At 39.2% G+C, this 17,883-nt stretch overlaps 1 protein-coding gene across 1 annotated transcript; it reads right to left on the bottom strand.

The window, feature by feature from the left end:
* Positions 1–2,650: 2,650 nt before the first annotated feature.
* LOC122482562 (olfactory receptor 51V1-like) lies at positions 2,651–3,592 on the bottom strand. Its single transcript, XM_043578872.1, has one exon. The coding sequence runs from the start codon at positions 3,590–3,592 to the stop codon at positions 2,651–2,653; it is 942 nt and encodes a 313-aa protein (XP_043434807.1).
* Between the last annotated feature and the right edge of the window lie 14,291 nt (positions 3,593–17,883).

Below are 17,883 nucleotides of genomic sequence, written 5' to 3'. Positions count from 1 at the left end.
AGTGCATGGGGTTTGATGATCTTTTCAAAGCACTTCCTTTACTTTCTTTTGAAAGGACATCTGGGGAAGGGAAGGAAAAATAAGATAAAAACGGAAGAGGACAAACCATAAGAGTCTCCTGGGTGTAAAGAACACTCTGAGGTTACTGTAAGGGTGGTGGGTGGGGGATGGGTTAAATGGGTGATGGGCATTAAGGAGGGCACTTGTTGGGATGAGTACTGGGTACTATTTTTGAGCGAAGAATCACTAAATTCTACTCCTGAAACCGTTATTACACTACATGTTAACAAGCATAGATCTTAAATTAAAAAACTAAAATTGTTATTGGAAAAAAAAAACAAAGAAAAGAAAGACATCCAGTCTTATGTAGATACAAATGATTGAGATAGAGGACTATATTGTGCTCCTGGGTGTCACCAGTTTCTCTGTTCTCTTTCATAGGGAGTTTTTTTTACTAAAAAAGTAAATAAATAAAATGAGAAATAAACAGAAAAAGAGGCTCCTGGGTGACTCAGTTGAGCATGCCATTCTTGATTTCAGGTCAGGTAAAGATCTTGGGGTTGGTGAGTTCAAGCCTCATGTCAGGTTGTGTGCTGATGGTGCGGATTCTCTCTCTCCCTTCTCTTTGTCCCTCCTGTGATCTCTGTCTCTCTCTATTAAAGAAAAACACCTTAAAAATACAAAACTTATGGAGATTTATCTTCTAATGTACTTGTCAGAGTCAGATTTGTTGATCCAAAGTGTCAGTTCCAGACCTAGACACAATGGAAAATAACAGAATATTATCAGGTAGTTGGAATGTGGAATATGGAGATTCATCAAACTCTGCTTGAAATGCCATTTCCAAGCGATTAACATGTATAATTATTGTATCCCCAGGTGCAGAGGGACATAACAGAGAGATCAGCAGTTACTCTGTCACCCATGTGATCTGGCTGGTTGTAATGCAAATGACTTGCCTTCTACATAACTTATTGTGCTACACTACTCCTGGATGTCCTTTCTGAAAACAATAATGTGCAACTGTGGATCTTTTTCCTTCCATAATATAAATAAGAAGGATGATATGATCTTAGAGTTCTGACAAAATCAGAGACCCAATATGATAACTTTATAAAAACAAGAGTAGAGGAGAAGACTACCACTGACTGGAAGTTTCTTTCATTTGCTTGGAAGCCCAAAGACATTATGTCCAAGCTGACAGCTTGGAGCCTGGAGCCTGCTTCGGATTCTGTGTCTCCCTCTCCTCTACCCTTTTCACACTCAATACTCTGTCTCGCTCTGTCTCAAAAATAAATACAAACATTATTAAAAAAATGGGATATACATTCAAAAGATTCTCAAAACCATAATTCTATCCCCAGTTTAGGTACTGATGTTTCACTTAATATATATGTGCCTTCGCATCCTACCTTAAAGATAAAGAGGTTGATCTGTCTTTAAAATTTCATGTACACTGACACCAAGATTAAAGTCAATTGACAACTCTCATGAGTATTGTAAACTATATAGAATTGGGGGTACATCGTAGACTATGTAGAGATATGATAGCTGATTCAGCCACTGTTCACCAAATCTTTTACATTAAACCGTGTAATCTAATCTACCAATCCCGCATTCTATTAGGTGAGACAGAATGGGCTTTCTAGGCACTTTTGCTTAAACATATGTAGAAGAGGTGTGAATGACCTTGTAGGTACCTAGGGAAAGCTGCCCCAAAGTATGCCACAATACCATAAAGATTATGCTGAATTAAACTTATTTAAGAAAAAGCCAGTGCAAGACTGCTTATTCTTTGTCTCAAGAAAGCAGGAAGCACATCTCCCATGTGAAAGGTACCTTCTCTGCATCAAGAGGTAAAGAGACATCCTTATCATCAGAGATAGGGAATCAGGGCCAAAGTAGCCTATGTAAATAAATCTTGTAATTTTTACAGATTTATTACCCCAGCCCAAATTCTAGTCCACATTTAGAATTCTTTACTAATGGAAGCTCCTGAGCATAAGTTTTCTTTATCCCGTCAATTCCTCACAGATGGATGTTTGTCGAAAATGTATAAAAACTTCATGTCTTGGTCATTTCCTTTGGTCTTAATTTTACTATGGACCTCTGTGTCCATTAATTAAATTTTGTTTTTTTCTCCTGTTAATCTGTCTCATGCCAATGTAATTATTAGACTAATTTAGAAGAACCTTGAAGGGTAGAGTAAAATTTTCCTTCTCAACAAACTCAACAGAGTCAACTTGTGACACATGGGAATAATATGTAAAGGCTACTTGTCCTATACAAGTAAACGTACTGATATACTAGTTCTATGAAAAATAAAATCACATGCTGAACTAGAATTCAAAAAGCATGGATGGTACGGTAAACTTAGTAACTACCCAGGCAAGTGCTCACTGATACACTGGGGAACACAAGTCGGTGTAGTTAACGTTATACTTAATTTTAAAATTAGGAAATGAGATCAGTAACACTTTCTCTGCTTATTTCTCCGGCTCTGGAAAACTAAATTAAGAAATGACTATAAATATGCCTTTAATCTGTTAAATATTACACATACATTTATTATTTCTGCTACACATCATTATCAGTCATTCCTCTTGCAAATACGACCTTCCCTTCCTTAGAACACACTAACTTCTAGTACTCAGTTTTGTTTAGTGAACCATCTCTGGATCCTGCTACGTATTTGTTGGGTTTTGACACTGTAGATGATAGGGTTCATCAAGGGTGGGAAAAGGATATAGATATTGCCCATGAGGACGTGGACCACAGGAGAGAGGTGCTTTCCAAAGCGGTGCACCATAGTCAAACCAATAATTGGGATATAGAAAACCAGAACAGCACAGATATGGGAGACACAGGTCTTCAAGGACTTGAGCCGCTCGTCCCGGGATGCAATAGTCAAGACTGAATACAGGATCGAGATGTAGGAGATGAGAATGAGCACCGAATCCAAAAAGAGTGTGCAGATCACCAGGGCTAAGGCATAGAAGCTGTTGAAGCGGATGTCGGAGCAGGCAAGCCGAAGTAAGTCTTGGTGCAGGCAGAAGGAATGGGAGAGGATATGAGGATGGCAGTAATCGAAGAACTTTAGGCGGACAATGGGAGCGGTAATGAACAGGAAACTCCTCCCTAAAATGGCCACACCAATGGTGATAATTCTCATATTGGTGAGGATGGATGTATATCTCAGAGGGTTGCAGATGGCAGTAAAGCGATCAAAGGCCATGGCAAGAAGGACTCCAGACTCCATGCATGATAGACCATGAACAAAGAAGGTTTGAGCAATGCAGGCATCGAGACCAATTTCTTGGCTGATCCCCCACAGGATCCCGAGCACTGTGTGCACTGTGGACAGCCCCATGCACAGGTCAGTGAGGGCCAACATGGCCAGGAAGTAGAACATGGGCTCATGTAGGCTGGGCTCCGTCCGGATCACATGCAGCACCAGGCAATTCCCTAAGAGTACCATAGCATAGATACAGGAGAAAGGAATGGAGAGCCAAGGATATTCCCGTTCCAGGCCAGGGAAACCCGTAAGGAAAAAGGTGGAGTTACTGATTTTGGAATCAGGTTGAACAGACATGGATCTCTAAAGATGGATACCTCTCAGAAAAAAATATACCTAAACAGCTTATTAAGAATCATATGTGTTCTCCACTGCCGTAATATAAAGTTTGAGGTAACAGCTGTAAAAGGAATGATTGCACTTAGCACAAGAACTCACTACACGTAATACCAATGCTTGTATTCTATAAGAAGCTTCATTTGCTCTGAAACAGAGACTATGCCTCCATATGAAACCTTCTTATTCGTTCACTGACCACATCAGAGGAATTGTGTCCATATCCATAATCTCACTGTCACTTTCTACCTCAGTGCTTCACGCACTACAAATAACAGAGAAAATACCCGACTTGTGAAGGTATTATAATGAAGTTTAAGTACACCAAATAGAAAAGGAAAACACATTCGAGTGTTTGCCTTTACAACTTCGTGAAATGAATTGCAACTCACTGCCGTAGCGTGTAAGATTCACCTCTGCTTATTATATAAGACACTCAGTCATTTATAGAAGTCATCTCTCAGTCATGTTGTCCACTTGTACTTGGACATTTCATGGACTTAATAAAGAATAACTATCGCTCACAGCGGAGATGGTCTTGCCAATCTTGAAAATGGATCTGGTTCTTTTCTCTTTGTCACGGTGGCATGGATATTCCAGAAGAAGCAAGATTTATGTAGGTCTAGGAGTCACTGGAGTAAATCCCAAACCCTGGGAGGTTCTGAGAGTGAATGATGCAACATATAGAGGCTGTGCTTCTTTGGGAGAGTGAGAAAAAACCCATGGGAAGTATCTGTAGAGCAGATGTTCCACTCCACTAAATTTTGAATATTCTTACAAGTGCAAGTTTATAAAAATAATTCCTTCATTCAGGGAGATTTTGAAATGAGTACTGGACAGACAGTTCCAGAAACATGTAGTAGTTTGCTTCCTCCCTCACTGGTCTTTACATGTTTTTTTGAAGGACGGCAGATGCATCCTATATAAGACAGGTTATTCTTATTGACATAAAATTTCATTTTATTTCCCTTCATTTCAGTATAACTTTTCTCTTTTTATTTGAACTCATGCCATCAGTATTCAAAGAGTTTGTGTGCTGGCAAATAAAACGTTGTTTTGTAAGTCATAACAGATTTGTATACGGTTGATAATCCTTTTAAACTGCTTGAATTAGAGTCTCTATTTTCATAACAGTAATGTTACTGAGCATTTTTTTTTTTTGCATTTACTGTGTACTAGGAATCTTAGCATTATTTAACTCTCAGAATTAGAGTACTTCTGTTATTAATTTAATTTCTAGAATTACTTAAGGATTATATCTTTTCATAGGCAGTAGACCACAGAGATAAATAATGTGCTTACAAAGCCAGACTTTCTGGGTTGAAAACCCTTCTCCAACTCCTGTGAGTACTGTGTCCTTGGGCAACATACTTAACCTTATATCAATTTTCGCATCTAAAATGGGGACAATTGGGATGCTTGGGTGGCTCAGTCGGTTAAGCATCTGACTTTGGCTCAGGTCATGATCTCATGGCTCTTGGGATCAAGCCCTGTGTTGGGCTCTGTGCTGACAGCTCAGAGCCTGAAGCCTATTTCAGATTCTGTGTCTCCTTCTCTCTCTCTGTCCCTATCTACTTGTGCTCTTTCTCTCTCTCTTTCAAAAGTAAATAAACATTTAAAAATTGAAAATAAAATTAAATGGGACAATAAATTAAATGAGCCTGTGTGGCTCATTTGGTTGAGCCACCAACTTTTGATTTCAGCCCAGGTCATGATCTCGTGGTTCATGGAATGGAGCCCTTCATCTGGCTCTGCACTGACAGTGCTGGACCTGCTTGGGATTCTCTTTCTCCCTCTCTCTCTGCTCCTCCACTTGTGCTGATGCTCTCTTGCTCTCTCTCTCTCTCTCTTTCTCTGTCAAAATAAATAAATAAACATAAAAAACCCATATGCAATGATTCAAAAGCAGTTTTAAGAGGGAAGTCTATAGCCATAAATGCCAACATTAAGAAACAAGAAATATTTCAAATAAAAACCCTTACTTTTCTGGGGGGCTCAGTAAGTTAAGCATCTAACTTTGGCTCAGGCCATGATCTCAGAGCTTGTGAGTTCAAGCCCTGTGTCTGGCTCTGTTCTGACAGCTCAGAGCCTGTAGCCCGCTTCAGATCTGTGTCTCCCTCTCTCTCTTTGCCCCCCCAGCTCACACTCTGTCTCTCTCTCTTATTCAAAAATAAATAACAAAACATTAAAAAAAAAAGCCTCACTTTTCATCTCAAGGGATTAGAAACAGAACAAACTAAGCCCAAAGATGGCAAAGAGAAAGAAAGAACAATGGGCATACTAGAAATAAATAAAATGGAGATTTAAAAATGTGGAAATAATCAATAAAACTAAGAGTTGTTTTTTTAGAAAAGATAAAAAGAGTTTACGAAACTTTAGCTACTATGAAAAAAAGAGACAAGACTCAAGTAAATAAAATTAGAAAAGAGTAAGGAGACATTACAACTGATATCACAGAAACAACAAATGGGAGAATGTAGAAGAAATGGATAAATGCCTAAAAACATAAAACTTACAAAGACTGAATCATTAAGAAACAGAAAATTTGAACAGACTAACAATGAGTAAGGAAATGTAATCAGTAACCCAAACCATTCCAAGCAGAAAAGTCCAGGATAAGATGGTTGCACTGGGGAATCCCAATAAATATTTAAAGTAAATTAATGCCAATACTTCTCAAACTCTTTCAAAAAAAACTGAAGAGGAAGGAATACATCCAAACTCATTTTACAAGGCCAACATAACCCTAATACCAAAGCCAGATAAGGACACTACAAGAAAACAAATTAGAGACCAATAATCTTGATGAATACAGATGCAAAAATTCTAGGTGATATATTAGCACTCTGCACACACAAAGCACACAACACAATAGTATGTTAAAATGATCATAAATCATGATTAAGTGTGATTTATCTCTGGGATGTAAGGATGAGTCAACCTATGCCAATCAATAAATGTGATATGCCACATTAATGGAATAAAATAAAAAGTGATGTGATCATCTCAATAGATACAGGAAAAAGAATTTAACAAGGTACATTTCCTTGCATGGTATAAACTCTCAAGAAATTGAGTATTGAAGAAACATACCTCAACATAATAAGGGCCATATAAGACAAACCCATGGTCAACTTCATATTCAAAGGTGAAAGGTTGAGTTTTTCATCAAAGATCAGGAATAAGACAAGTGTGTCAATGCTCCCCACTTTTATTTGACAAAACTGAGAATCCTAGACAGAGCAGTCAGGCAAGAAAAAAAGGGCATCCAAATAAGAAAGAAGAAATAGAACCATCTCTGTTTGCAGATATGATCCTATACAGAGAAAATCCTGAAGATTCCACCAAAACAAACAAAGAAACAAACAAAAAACAAACAAAAACAAACAAACAAAAAACAAAAAAATCCCTGCTATAGTTAATCAGAAAATTCAGTAAAGTTTCAGGATATAAATCAACATACAGAAAACAGTTGTATATCTATACACTAACAACAAAACATTTGAAAAAGAAGTGAGGAAATCAATCCATTTACAATAGCATAAAACAATAAAATACTTAGGAATAAATTTAACTGAGAATTTACAATATATACACCCCCCATGTCCATCACAGCATGATCCACAACATGGAAATAACCTGTGTGTCTACAAATGATTGAATAAAAAACATGATATATGTATAAATAATATTATAATAAATAAATAAATAAATAAATAAATATTAATAATAAAATATTATTCATCCATAAGAAAGAAGAAAATCCTGCCATTGTGACAACTTAGATAGAACTTGAGAACATAATACTAAGTGAAATAAGTCAGACAGAAAAAGGCAAATATTGTACAATACATCTTATATGTGGAATCTATTGAAGTTAAAGTCAAAAACAGAGTAGAGTGGTTGTTCCCAGGGGCAGGTGGGTAAGAGAAATAGAGACATATTAGTCAAAGGGCACAAACTTCCAGTTATAAAATTAACAATTTCTGGGTATCTAATGTATAGCGTGGCCATTATAGCTAATGATACTGTATCATATAGGTGAAGGTTGCTAAGAGAATAGACCGTAAATGGTCTCACCACAAGAAACAAAAATGATAATTATGTGACAGGACAGAGATGTTAGCTGATGTTATGGTGGTAATAATTTTGCAGCATGTAAATGTATCAAGTCAACATGTTATACACCTCAAACTTTATACAATGTTATAAGTCAGTTATATCTCATTAAAGCTGTGGTTGGGGAAGAGACTGAGAAAGTTTTCTATTGACGGAAAGCAGTTGCTCACCAACGTTGAAAAGTCTCTGGGGCAACAGATGAAACAAGAGTGTCCACTCTGTGGTAGCTGATGAGAGTTGAAAGGCTGGTTTGTGAAGAAAGGGAATATGATAGAGTATCTTAGGCTCGCAGATGATCTTGTTGAAAGCAAATAGAACTGATACATGAGATAGTTTTAATAACCTTTTAAAGAATAGAGACAACGTGTGAAGTCTTTAACCCTCATGCCATAGAAGCAACAGGCAGAGAAAGTTGATTGCAGTGAAACTGAAAACAGAGCAGAGCAGTTAAGAGCATTGGCCTTGGAGCCAGCTTGCAAAGGTTCAAATATTCACTTACTGTGTGTCTTTACCACGCTGCTTAACCTCTCTTGAACTCAACTTATTCATCTATAAAGCATGGCTCATAAGAGCACCTGCTACTTAGGGTTTGTGTGATATTACCTATTTTTTAAGTATAACTAATGTACAGTGTTATATTAGTTTCCCTAATATTTTTTAAAATTCATGAAACAGTGTTTGAACAGTTCAGAGCATCAAATAAATATGTGTTTGTTAAATAGAACAAATGCTCTCCCCATGGATAATTCCAGATTGCAGTCAGATGATAGATGTTTTGATCATTCTCTTTGAAATGTGAACAGAATATCCCTAGGGACATGATGTCCATTTATACCAATCTCATTTCTGATGTACATCACAGCCCTCTAGCTCTCTCTTCATGCAAACATTTACAAAGATATGATCTGCTTTCGTGGAAGCAGAGAAACAAATATACCTGAATTTTGTCAACTGAGTTAAGACTTGAACAGGATTGCCAGATAGAAGAGACAGATGGAATCACAGGATATATGAAGAGATATACTGAATCACACTCTGAAGGTGAAGGGTAACTACTTTTCACAAATACTCTGGAAGATTAATATACATGTGGGAAGTCAAAATTTATCATAATCTCTAGTTTCTTGAGAAAAGACAAAACTGATGTAAGATCACTTTTTCCTTTGTCTACCCTCAATGTTTTAGTAAATAGAAATAGTAGTAGAAATAGTAGAAATAGTAGATTCTTAAGTGTGGAGATGTACTTGGATAACAGATGTGAACAATAGTGAATGTGACTTTTTAATTGAAAGAATTCAAAAAGAGCCAAATAATGGAAGGAGACTAAATGTCCATCAACTGATGAATGGATAAAGAAATTGTGGTTTATGCACACAATGGAATACTACTTGGCAATGAGAAAGAATGAAATATGGCCCTTTGTAGCAACGTGGATGGAACTGGAGAGTGTTATGCTAAGTGAAATAAGTCATACAGAGAAAGATAGACACCATATGTTTTCACTCTTATGTGGATCCTGAGAAAATTAACAGAAGACCATGGGGAGGGGAAGGAAAAAAAGTTAGAGAGGGAGGGAGCCAAACCATAAGAGACTCTTAAAAATTGACGGTCGGGGCGCCTGGGTGGCACAGTCGGTTAAGTGTCCGACTTCAGCCAGGTCACGATCTCGCGGTCTGTGAGTTCGAGCCCCATGTCAGGCTCTGGGCTGATGGCTCAGAGCCTGGAGCCTGTTTCCGATTCTGTGTCTCCCTCTCTCTCTGCTCCTCCCCCGTTCATGCTCTGTCTTTCTCTGTCCCAAAAAATAAATAAACGTTGAAAAAAAAATTTTTTTTTAAATTGAGAATAAACTGAGGGTTGATGGGGGGTGGGAGGGAGGGACGGGTAGGTGATGGGTATTGAGGAGGGCACCTGTTGAGATGAGCACTAGGTGTTGTATGGAAACCAATTTGACAATAAATTTCATATTAAAAAAAAGAAAGAATTCTGTATTATATACATATACCACTTTTGCTTAGATTGGTCCTGTATGAGATAACAGGCTATGTGAAAGTTATCTACCTAATGAACATAAGTGCTGACTCCTAGAGAAAATACCTCAAATTATCTATGCCTGCTTTCCCTGCTTATGACACCAATTCCTCAACCTTTCTCTCTGTGAAGACCCAACAGATCCAGGGCAGGATTCAGACGTGGTTCTCCGTGAAGAGGGAATATACCATTTTAGGTTAAACAGACAGACACAGATCATTTACATGTAGAAAACTTCAGGCAGGGAGAGGGGAGGAATCTATTTATTTAAGGAAGTTAAAACTGAGGCAACTGAAACCTTAGACTTACAGGATATGCCAAGTCTTGAAAGATTTCTGAGTGTCGAGAATAGTAATTAAGCCAAGGTTTCCCAATTTAACTATAATGTTGTAAGTTCTGATAGTAGAGTCATTCATCAAATATTATCATTTCTTACCAGGAAAAAATAACACTCACATTTGTTCAGAAAAGTTTAACTTGCAAGGAATATCTACAAAAAAGTACTCCAAAGACACAGTGAACATTCATCAGTGGAGGCACAATTTTATCACCACTTGGTGTGGTTGCCTTGATCCACATAGACATTACAGGTGGTCTCTAACCTTAAGTGATATTTTCAGGCCGGTTAGTAGTTTGATCATAAGTCACTCCAAAGCATCATCACCCTTCTTTCTTATTCAACTTTTTAAATGTTTATTCATTTTTGAGAGACAGAGTGTGATCAGGGGAGGGGCAGGGAGAGACAGGGAGACACAGAACCCAAAGCAGACTCCAGGCTCTGAGCTTTCAGCACAGGACCTGACGCGGGGCTCAAACTCACGAACTGCGAGATCATGACCTGAGCCGAAGTTGGATGCTTAACCGACTGAGCCACTCAGGCACCCCACCCTTCTCTTCTTATTAATTCATCAACAGACAACTCTGTTTCCTGCTTCTCAGAAGAACTTTTATCATTTTTTTTATAGATCTCTAAATGACTACTAAAGTGACTATCTTAGAGTCTTACAGAAATTGATGCCCTTTATTGTGTAGAATATATGCTTCACTGATCTGCTTTACTGGATCTTCTTTTTTCTCTATGGACTTTATAAGTATCAGCAAGATGAGTTTTTTATTTTTATTTTTTCCATAGTGACATTTCCTATTGATGGGGCAAATATGTGTTACTTAATAATTAAGGGGAGGTCAGATAACTAGCCATTTGGGAAAGTAAAAAAGCCCAGTCTGTACTGCAAGCCATGTGCAATTGTCATTCATGAGGATCCTGAAGAGAGAAAAGACACTGTTACCTTTTTTTTTTCTAGCAACAACTCACCTTCACCATTTTCATCCTCTTCACCATATTAGGAAAAATACTCACGCATATGCTGGTAGATAGAGCCGAGCTTTATTGCTTTGTGGAACCCTGTGCGTAAGTTTCTGAGAGCAAACCTGGTAAACATTTCATCTCCTTAAAGGACTTCTCTAACTTTGCTAATTCACAGTCCTCTCCCCTCTTCTATTATTGGAGATTCTGAATCATTAATCCCATGATTCAATCGCCATAGCATGGATCCCTGAAGAGGCAGTCCTGTTTTGACATACATAAAAATGTATTAAGACATGTGGATGTATAGGAGATCATCTGATTGATAGCAAATACATAAATGTATAAATTGATAGCTGTTAAATTTCAGTCTTTCAGAAAATGTATAGAGATAGAAGAATTGGCGAAAAACTCTACCTAGGGAAAATGTATGTTTGTTAGTAATTCCTTTGAAGTCCTTACTTCTATTTTGGAAACTCAAGATTTGAACAAATCATTAATGACATAATGGACTGATAATAAAAATAACTGTCAATCTTCCAGGGTAATAGGACATCAGGTTTGCATATCATATTGGCCTTTGTTCCTACTTCCAACTAACATGCATTTACATGTATATCAAAAGGTAAAAGTTCACAACAACTTGAAAATAAGAAAAAATAGCGGTTAAGCATCCAACATCAGCGCAGGTCATGATCTCACGGTGAGTTTGAGCCCTGCATCGCGCGCTCTCTCTCTTTCTCAAAATAAATAAATAAACTTAAAAAAAAAAAAGATTTGAAGGGAGGCAAGATGGCGGCTTAGGAGGATGCTGGGCTCACCTCACGTCCTGCTGATCACTTAGATTCCATCTACACCTGCCTAAATAACCCAGAAAACCGCCAGAGGATTAGCAGAACTGAGTCGCCGGAGCCAAACGCAGGCAAGAGGCCCACGGAAGAGGGTAGGAAGGGCGGCGAGGCGGTGCGCGCTCCACGGACTGGCGGGAGGGAGCCGGGGCGGAGGGGCGGCTTGCCGGCCAAGCAGAGCCCCCGAGTCTGGTTTGCAAAAGCGGAGGGGCCTGATGGACTGTGTTCCAACAGCAAGCGTGACTTAGCATCTGGGAGGTCATAAGTTAACAGCTCTGCTCGGAAAGCGGGAAGGCTGGAGGACAAAGGGAGGGAGAGCTGCTGAGCCCCCTGACAACAGAGCTCAGTTTGGTGGGGAAAAAAGGCGCTCGCCAGCGCCATCTCCCCCGCCCATCCCCCAGCCGAAATCCCAAAGAGAACCCATTCCTGCCAGGGAACTTGCTCTCTCCGCGCAAACACCCAACTCTGCGCTTCTGCGGAGCCAAACCTCTGGCAGCGGATCTGACTCCCTCCCGCTGCCACAGGGCCCCTCCTGAAGTGGATCACCTAAGGAGAAGCGATCTAAGCCTGCCCCTCCTGCCCCCGTGCACCTTGCCTACCCACCCCAGCTAATACGCCAGATCCCCAGCATCACAAGCCTGGCAGGGTGCAAGTAGCCCAGACGAGCCACACCACCCCACAGTGAATCCCACCCCTAGGAGAAGGGAAGAGAAGGCACACACCAGTCTGACTGTGGCCCCAGCGGTGGGCTGGGGGCAGACATCAGGTCGGACTGCGGCCCCGCCCACCAACTCCAGTTATACACCACAGCACAGGGGAAGTGCCCTGCAGGTCCTCACCACGCCAGGGACTATCCAAAATGACCAAGCGGAAGAATTCCCCTCAGAAGAATCTCCAGGAAATAACAACAGCTAATGAGCTGATCAAAAAGGATTTAAATAATATAACAGAAAGTGAATTTAGAATAATAGTCATAAAATTAATCGCTGGGCTTGAAAACAGTATACAGGACAGCAGAGAATCTCTTGCTACAGAGATCAAGGGACTAAGGAACAGTCACGAGGAGCTGAAAAACGCTTTAAACGAAATGCATAACAAAATGGAAACCACCACAGCTCGGCTTGAAGAGGCAGAGGAGAGAATAGGTGAACTAGAAGATAAAGTTATGGAAAAAGAGGAAGCTGAGAAAAAGAGAGATAAAAAAATCCAGGAGTATGAGGGGAAAATTAGAGAACTAAGTGATACACTAAAAAGAAATAATATACGCATAATTGGTATCCCAGAGGAGGAAGAGAGAGGGAAAGGTGCTGAAGGGGTACTTGAAGAAATAATAGCTGAGAACTTCCCTGAACTGGGGAAGGAAAAAGGCATTGAAATCCAAGAGGCACAGAGAACTCCCTTCAGACGTAACTTGAATCGATCTTCTGCACGACATATCATAGTGAAACTGGCAAAATACAAGGATAAAGAGAAAATTCTGAAAGCAGCAAGGGGTAAACGTGCCCTCACATATAAAGGGAGACCTATAAGACTCGTGACTGATCTCTCTTTTGAAACTTGGCAGGCCAGAAAGAATTGGCACGAGATTTTCAGGGTGCTAGACAGAAAAAATATGCAGCCAAGAATCCTTTATCCAGCAAGTCTGTCATTTAGAATAGAAGGAGAGATAAAGGTCTTCCCAAACAAACAAAAACTGAAGGAATTTGTCACCACTAAACCAGCCCTACAAGAGATCCTAAGGGGGACCCTGTGAGACAAAGTCCCAGAGACATCACTACAAGCATAAAACATACAGACATCACAATGACTCTAAACCCGTATCTTTCTATAATAACACTGAATGTAAATGGATTAAATGCGCCAACCAAAAGACATAGGGTATCAGAATGGATAAAAAAACAAGACCCATCTATTTGCTGTCTACAAGAGACTCATTTTAGACCTGAGGACACCTTTAGATTGAGAGTGAGGGGATGGAGAACTATTTATCATGCGACTGGAAGCCAAAAGAAAGCTGGAGTAGCCATACTTATATCAGACAAACTAGACTTTAAATTAAAGGCTGTAACAAGAGATGAAGAAGGACATTATATAATAGTTACAGGGTCTATCCATCAGGAAGAGCTAACAATTATAAATGTCTATGTGCCGAATACCGGAGCCCCCAAATATATAAAACAATTACTCATAAACATAAGCAACCTTATTGATAAGAATGTGGTAATTGCAGGGGACTTTAACACCCCACTTACAGAAATGGATAGATCATCTAGACACACGGTCAATAAAGAAACAAGGGCCCTGAATGAGACATTGGATCAGATGGACTTGACAGATATATTTAGAACTCTGCATCCCAAAGCAACAGAATATACTTTCTTCTCGAGTGCACATGGAACATTCTCCAAGATAGATCATATACTGGGTCACAAAACAGCCCTTCATAAGTTTACAAGAATTGAAATTATACCATGCATACTTTCAGACCACAATGCTATGAAGCTTGAAATCAACCACAGGAAAAAAGTCTGGAAAACCTCCAAAAGCATGGAGGTTAAAGAACACCCTACTAACGAATGAGTGGGTCAACCAGGCAATTAGAGAAGAAATTAAAAAATATATGGAAACAAACGAAAATGAAAATACAACAATCCAAACGCTTTGGGACGCAGCAAAGGCAGTCCTGAGAGGAAAATACATTGCAATCCAGGCCTATCTCAAGAAACAAGAAAAATCCCAAATACAAAATCTAACAGCACACCTAAAGGAACTAGAAGCAGAACAGCAAAGGCAGCCTAAACCCAGCAGAAGAAGAGAAATAATAAAGATCAGAGCAGAAATAAACAATATAGAATCTAAAAAAACTGTAGAGCAGATCAACGAAACCAAGAGTTGGTTTTTTGAAAAAATAAACAAAATTGACAAACCTCTAGCCAGGCTTCTCAAAAAGAAAAGGGAGATGACCCTTTTCATGAATGAAAATGGAATTATTACAACCAATCCCTCAGAGATACAAACAATTATCAGGGAATACTATGAAAAATTATATGCCAACAAATTGGACAACCTGGAAGAAATGGACAAATTCCTGAACACCCACACTCTTCCAAAACTCAATCAGGAGGAAATAGAAAGCTTGAACAGACCCATAACCAGCGAAGAAATTGAATCGGTTATCAAAAATCTCCCAACAAATAAGAGTCCAGGACCAGATGGCTTCCCAGGGGAGTTCTACCAGACGTTTAAAGCAGAGATAATACCTATCCTTCTCAAGCTATTCCAAGAAATAGAAAGGGAAGGAAAACTTCCAGACTCATTCTATGAAGCCAGTATTACTTTGATTCCTAAACCAGACAGAGACCCAGTAAAAAAAGAGAACTACAGGCCAATATCCCTGATGAATATGGATGCAAAAATTCTCAATAAGATACTAGCAAATCGAATTCAACGGCATATAAAAAGAATTATTCACCATGATCAAGTGGGATTCATTCCTGGGATGCAGGGCTGGTTCAACATTCGCAAATCAATCAACGTGATACATCACATTAACAAAAAAAAAGAGAAGAACCATATGATCCTGTCAATCGATGCAGAAAAGGCCTTTGACAAAATCCAGCACCCTTTCTTAATAAAAACCCTTGAGAAAGTCGGGATAGAAGGAACATACTTAAAGATCATAAAAGCCATTTATGAAAAGCCCACAGCTAACATCATCCTCAACGGGGAAAAACTGAGAGCTTTTTCCCTGAGATCAGGAACACGACAGGGATGCCCACTCTCACCGCTGCTGTTTAACATAGTGCTGGAAGTTCTAGCATCAGCAATCAGACAACAAAAGGAAATCAAAGGCATCAAAATTGGCAAAGATGAAGTCAAGCTTTCGCTTTTTGCAGATGACATGATATTATACATGGAAAATCCGATAGACTCCACCAAAAGTCTGCTAGAACTGATACAGGAATTCAGCAAAGTTGCAGGATACAAAATCAATGTACAGAAATCAGTTGCATTCTTATACACTAACAATGAAGCAACAGAAAGACAAATAAAGAAACTGATCCCATTCACAATTGCACCAAGAAGCATAAAATACCTAGGAATAAATCTAACCAAAGATGTAAAGGATCTGTATGCTGAAAACTATAGAAAGCTTATGAAGGAAATTGAAGAAGATTTAAAGAAATGGAAAGACATTCCCTGCTCATGGATTGGAAAAATAAATATTGTCAAAATGTCAATACTACCCAAAGCTATCTACACATTCAATGCAATCCCAATCAAAATTGCACCAGCATTCTTCTCGAAACTAGAACAAGCAATCCTAAAATTCATATGGAACCACAAAAGGCCCCGAATAGCCAAAGGAATTTTGAAGAAGACCAAAGCAGGAGGCATCACAATCCCAGACTTTAGCCTCTACTACAAAGCTGTCATCATCAAGACAGCATGGTATTGGCACCAAAACAGACACATAGACCAATGGAATAGAATAGAAACCCCAGAACTAGACCCACAAACGTATGGCCAACTCATCTTTGACAAAGCAGGAAAGAACATCCAATGGAAAAAAGACAGCCTCTTTAACAAATGGTGCTGGGAGAACTGGACAGCAACATGCAGAAGGTTGAAACTAGACCACTTTCTCACACCATTCACAAAAATAAACTCAAAATGGATAAAGGACCTAAATGTGAGACAGGAAACCATCAAAACCTTAGAGGAGAAAGCAGGAAAAGACCTCTCTGACCTCAGCCGTAGCAATCTCTTACTCGACACATCCCCAAAGGCAAGGGAATTAAAAGCAAAAGTGAATTACTGGGACCTTATGAAGATAAAAAGCTTCTGCACAGCAAAGGAAACAACCAACAAAACTAAAAGGCAACCAACGGAATGGGAAAAGATATTCGCAAATGACATATCGGACAAAGGGCTAGTATCCAAAATCTATAAAGAGCTCACCAAACTCCACACCCGAAAAACAAATAACCCAGTGAAGAAATGGGCAGAAAACATGAATAGACACTTCTCTAAAGAAGACATCCGGATGGCCAACAGGCACATGAAAAGATGTTCAGCGTCGCTCCTTATCAGGGAAATACAAATCAAAACCACACTCAGGTATCACCTCACGCCAGTCAGAGTGGCCAAAATGAACAAATCAGGAGACTATAGATGCTGGAGAGGATGTGGAGAAACGGGAACCCTCTTGCACTGTTGGTGGGAATGCAAATTGGTGCAGCCGCTCTGGAAAGCAGTGTGGAGGTTCCTCAGAAAATTAAAAATAGACCTACCCTATGACCCAGCAATAGCACTGCTAGGAATTTATCCAAGGGATACAGGAGTACTGATGCATAGGGGCACTTGTATCCCCAACGTTCATAGCAGCACTCTCAACAATAGCCAAATTATGGAAAGAGCCTAAATGTCCATCAACTGATGAATGGATAAAGAAATTGTGGTTTATATACACAATGGAATATTACGTGGCAATGAGAAAAAATGAAATATGGCCTTTTGTAGCAACGTGGATGGAACTGGAGAGTGTGATGCTAAGTGAAATAAGCCATACAGAGAAAGACAGATACCATATGGTTTCACTCTTATGTGGATCCTGAGAAACTTAACAGGAACCCATGGGGGAGGGGAAGGAAAAAAAAAAAAAGAGGTTAGAATGGGAGAGAGCCAAAGCATAAGAGACTGTTGAAAACTGAGAACAAACTGAGGGTTGATGGGGGGTGGGAGGGAGGGAAGGGTGGGTGATGGGTATTGAGGAGGGCACCTTTTGGGATGAGCACTGGGTGTTGTGTGGAAACCAATTTGTCAATAAATTTCATAAAAAAAAAAGAAAATACGAAAAAATAGTAAAATGACTGAAAACATGGAAGTTATTTTTATAATGTAAATGAGGCTATACTCTAAAGGAATCTGGTTCAAAACATACACTTGAT

Source organism: Prionailurus bengalensis, chromosome D1 (assembly GCF_016509475.1).
Source record: "Prionailurus bengalensis isolate Pbe53 chromosome D1, Fcat_Pben_1.1_paternal_pri, whole genome shotgun sequence".
Taxonomy (NCBI): Eukaryota; Metazoa; Chordata; class Mammalia; order Carnivora; family Felidae; genus Prionailurus; species Prionailurus bengalensis.
The sequence above is the reverse complement of the archived record's forward strand: the minus strand, read 5'-3'. Positions and strand labels throughout refer to the sequence as shown.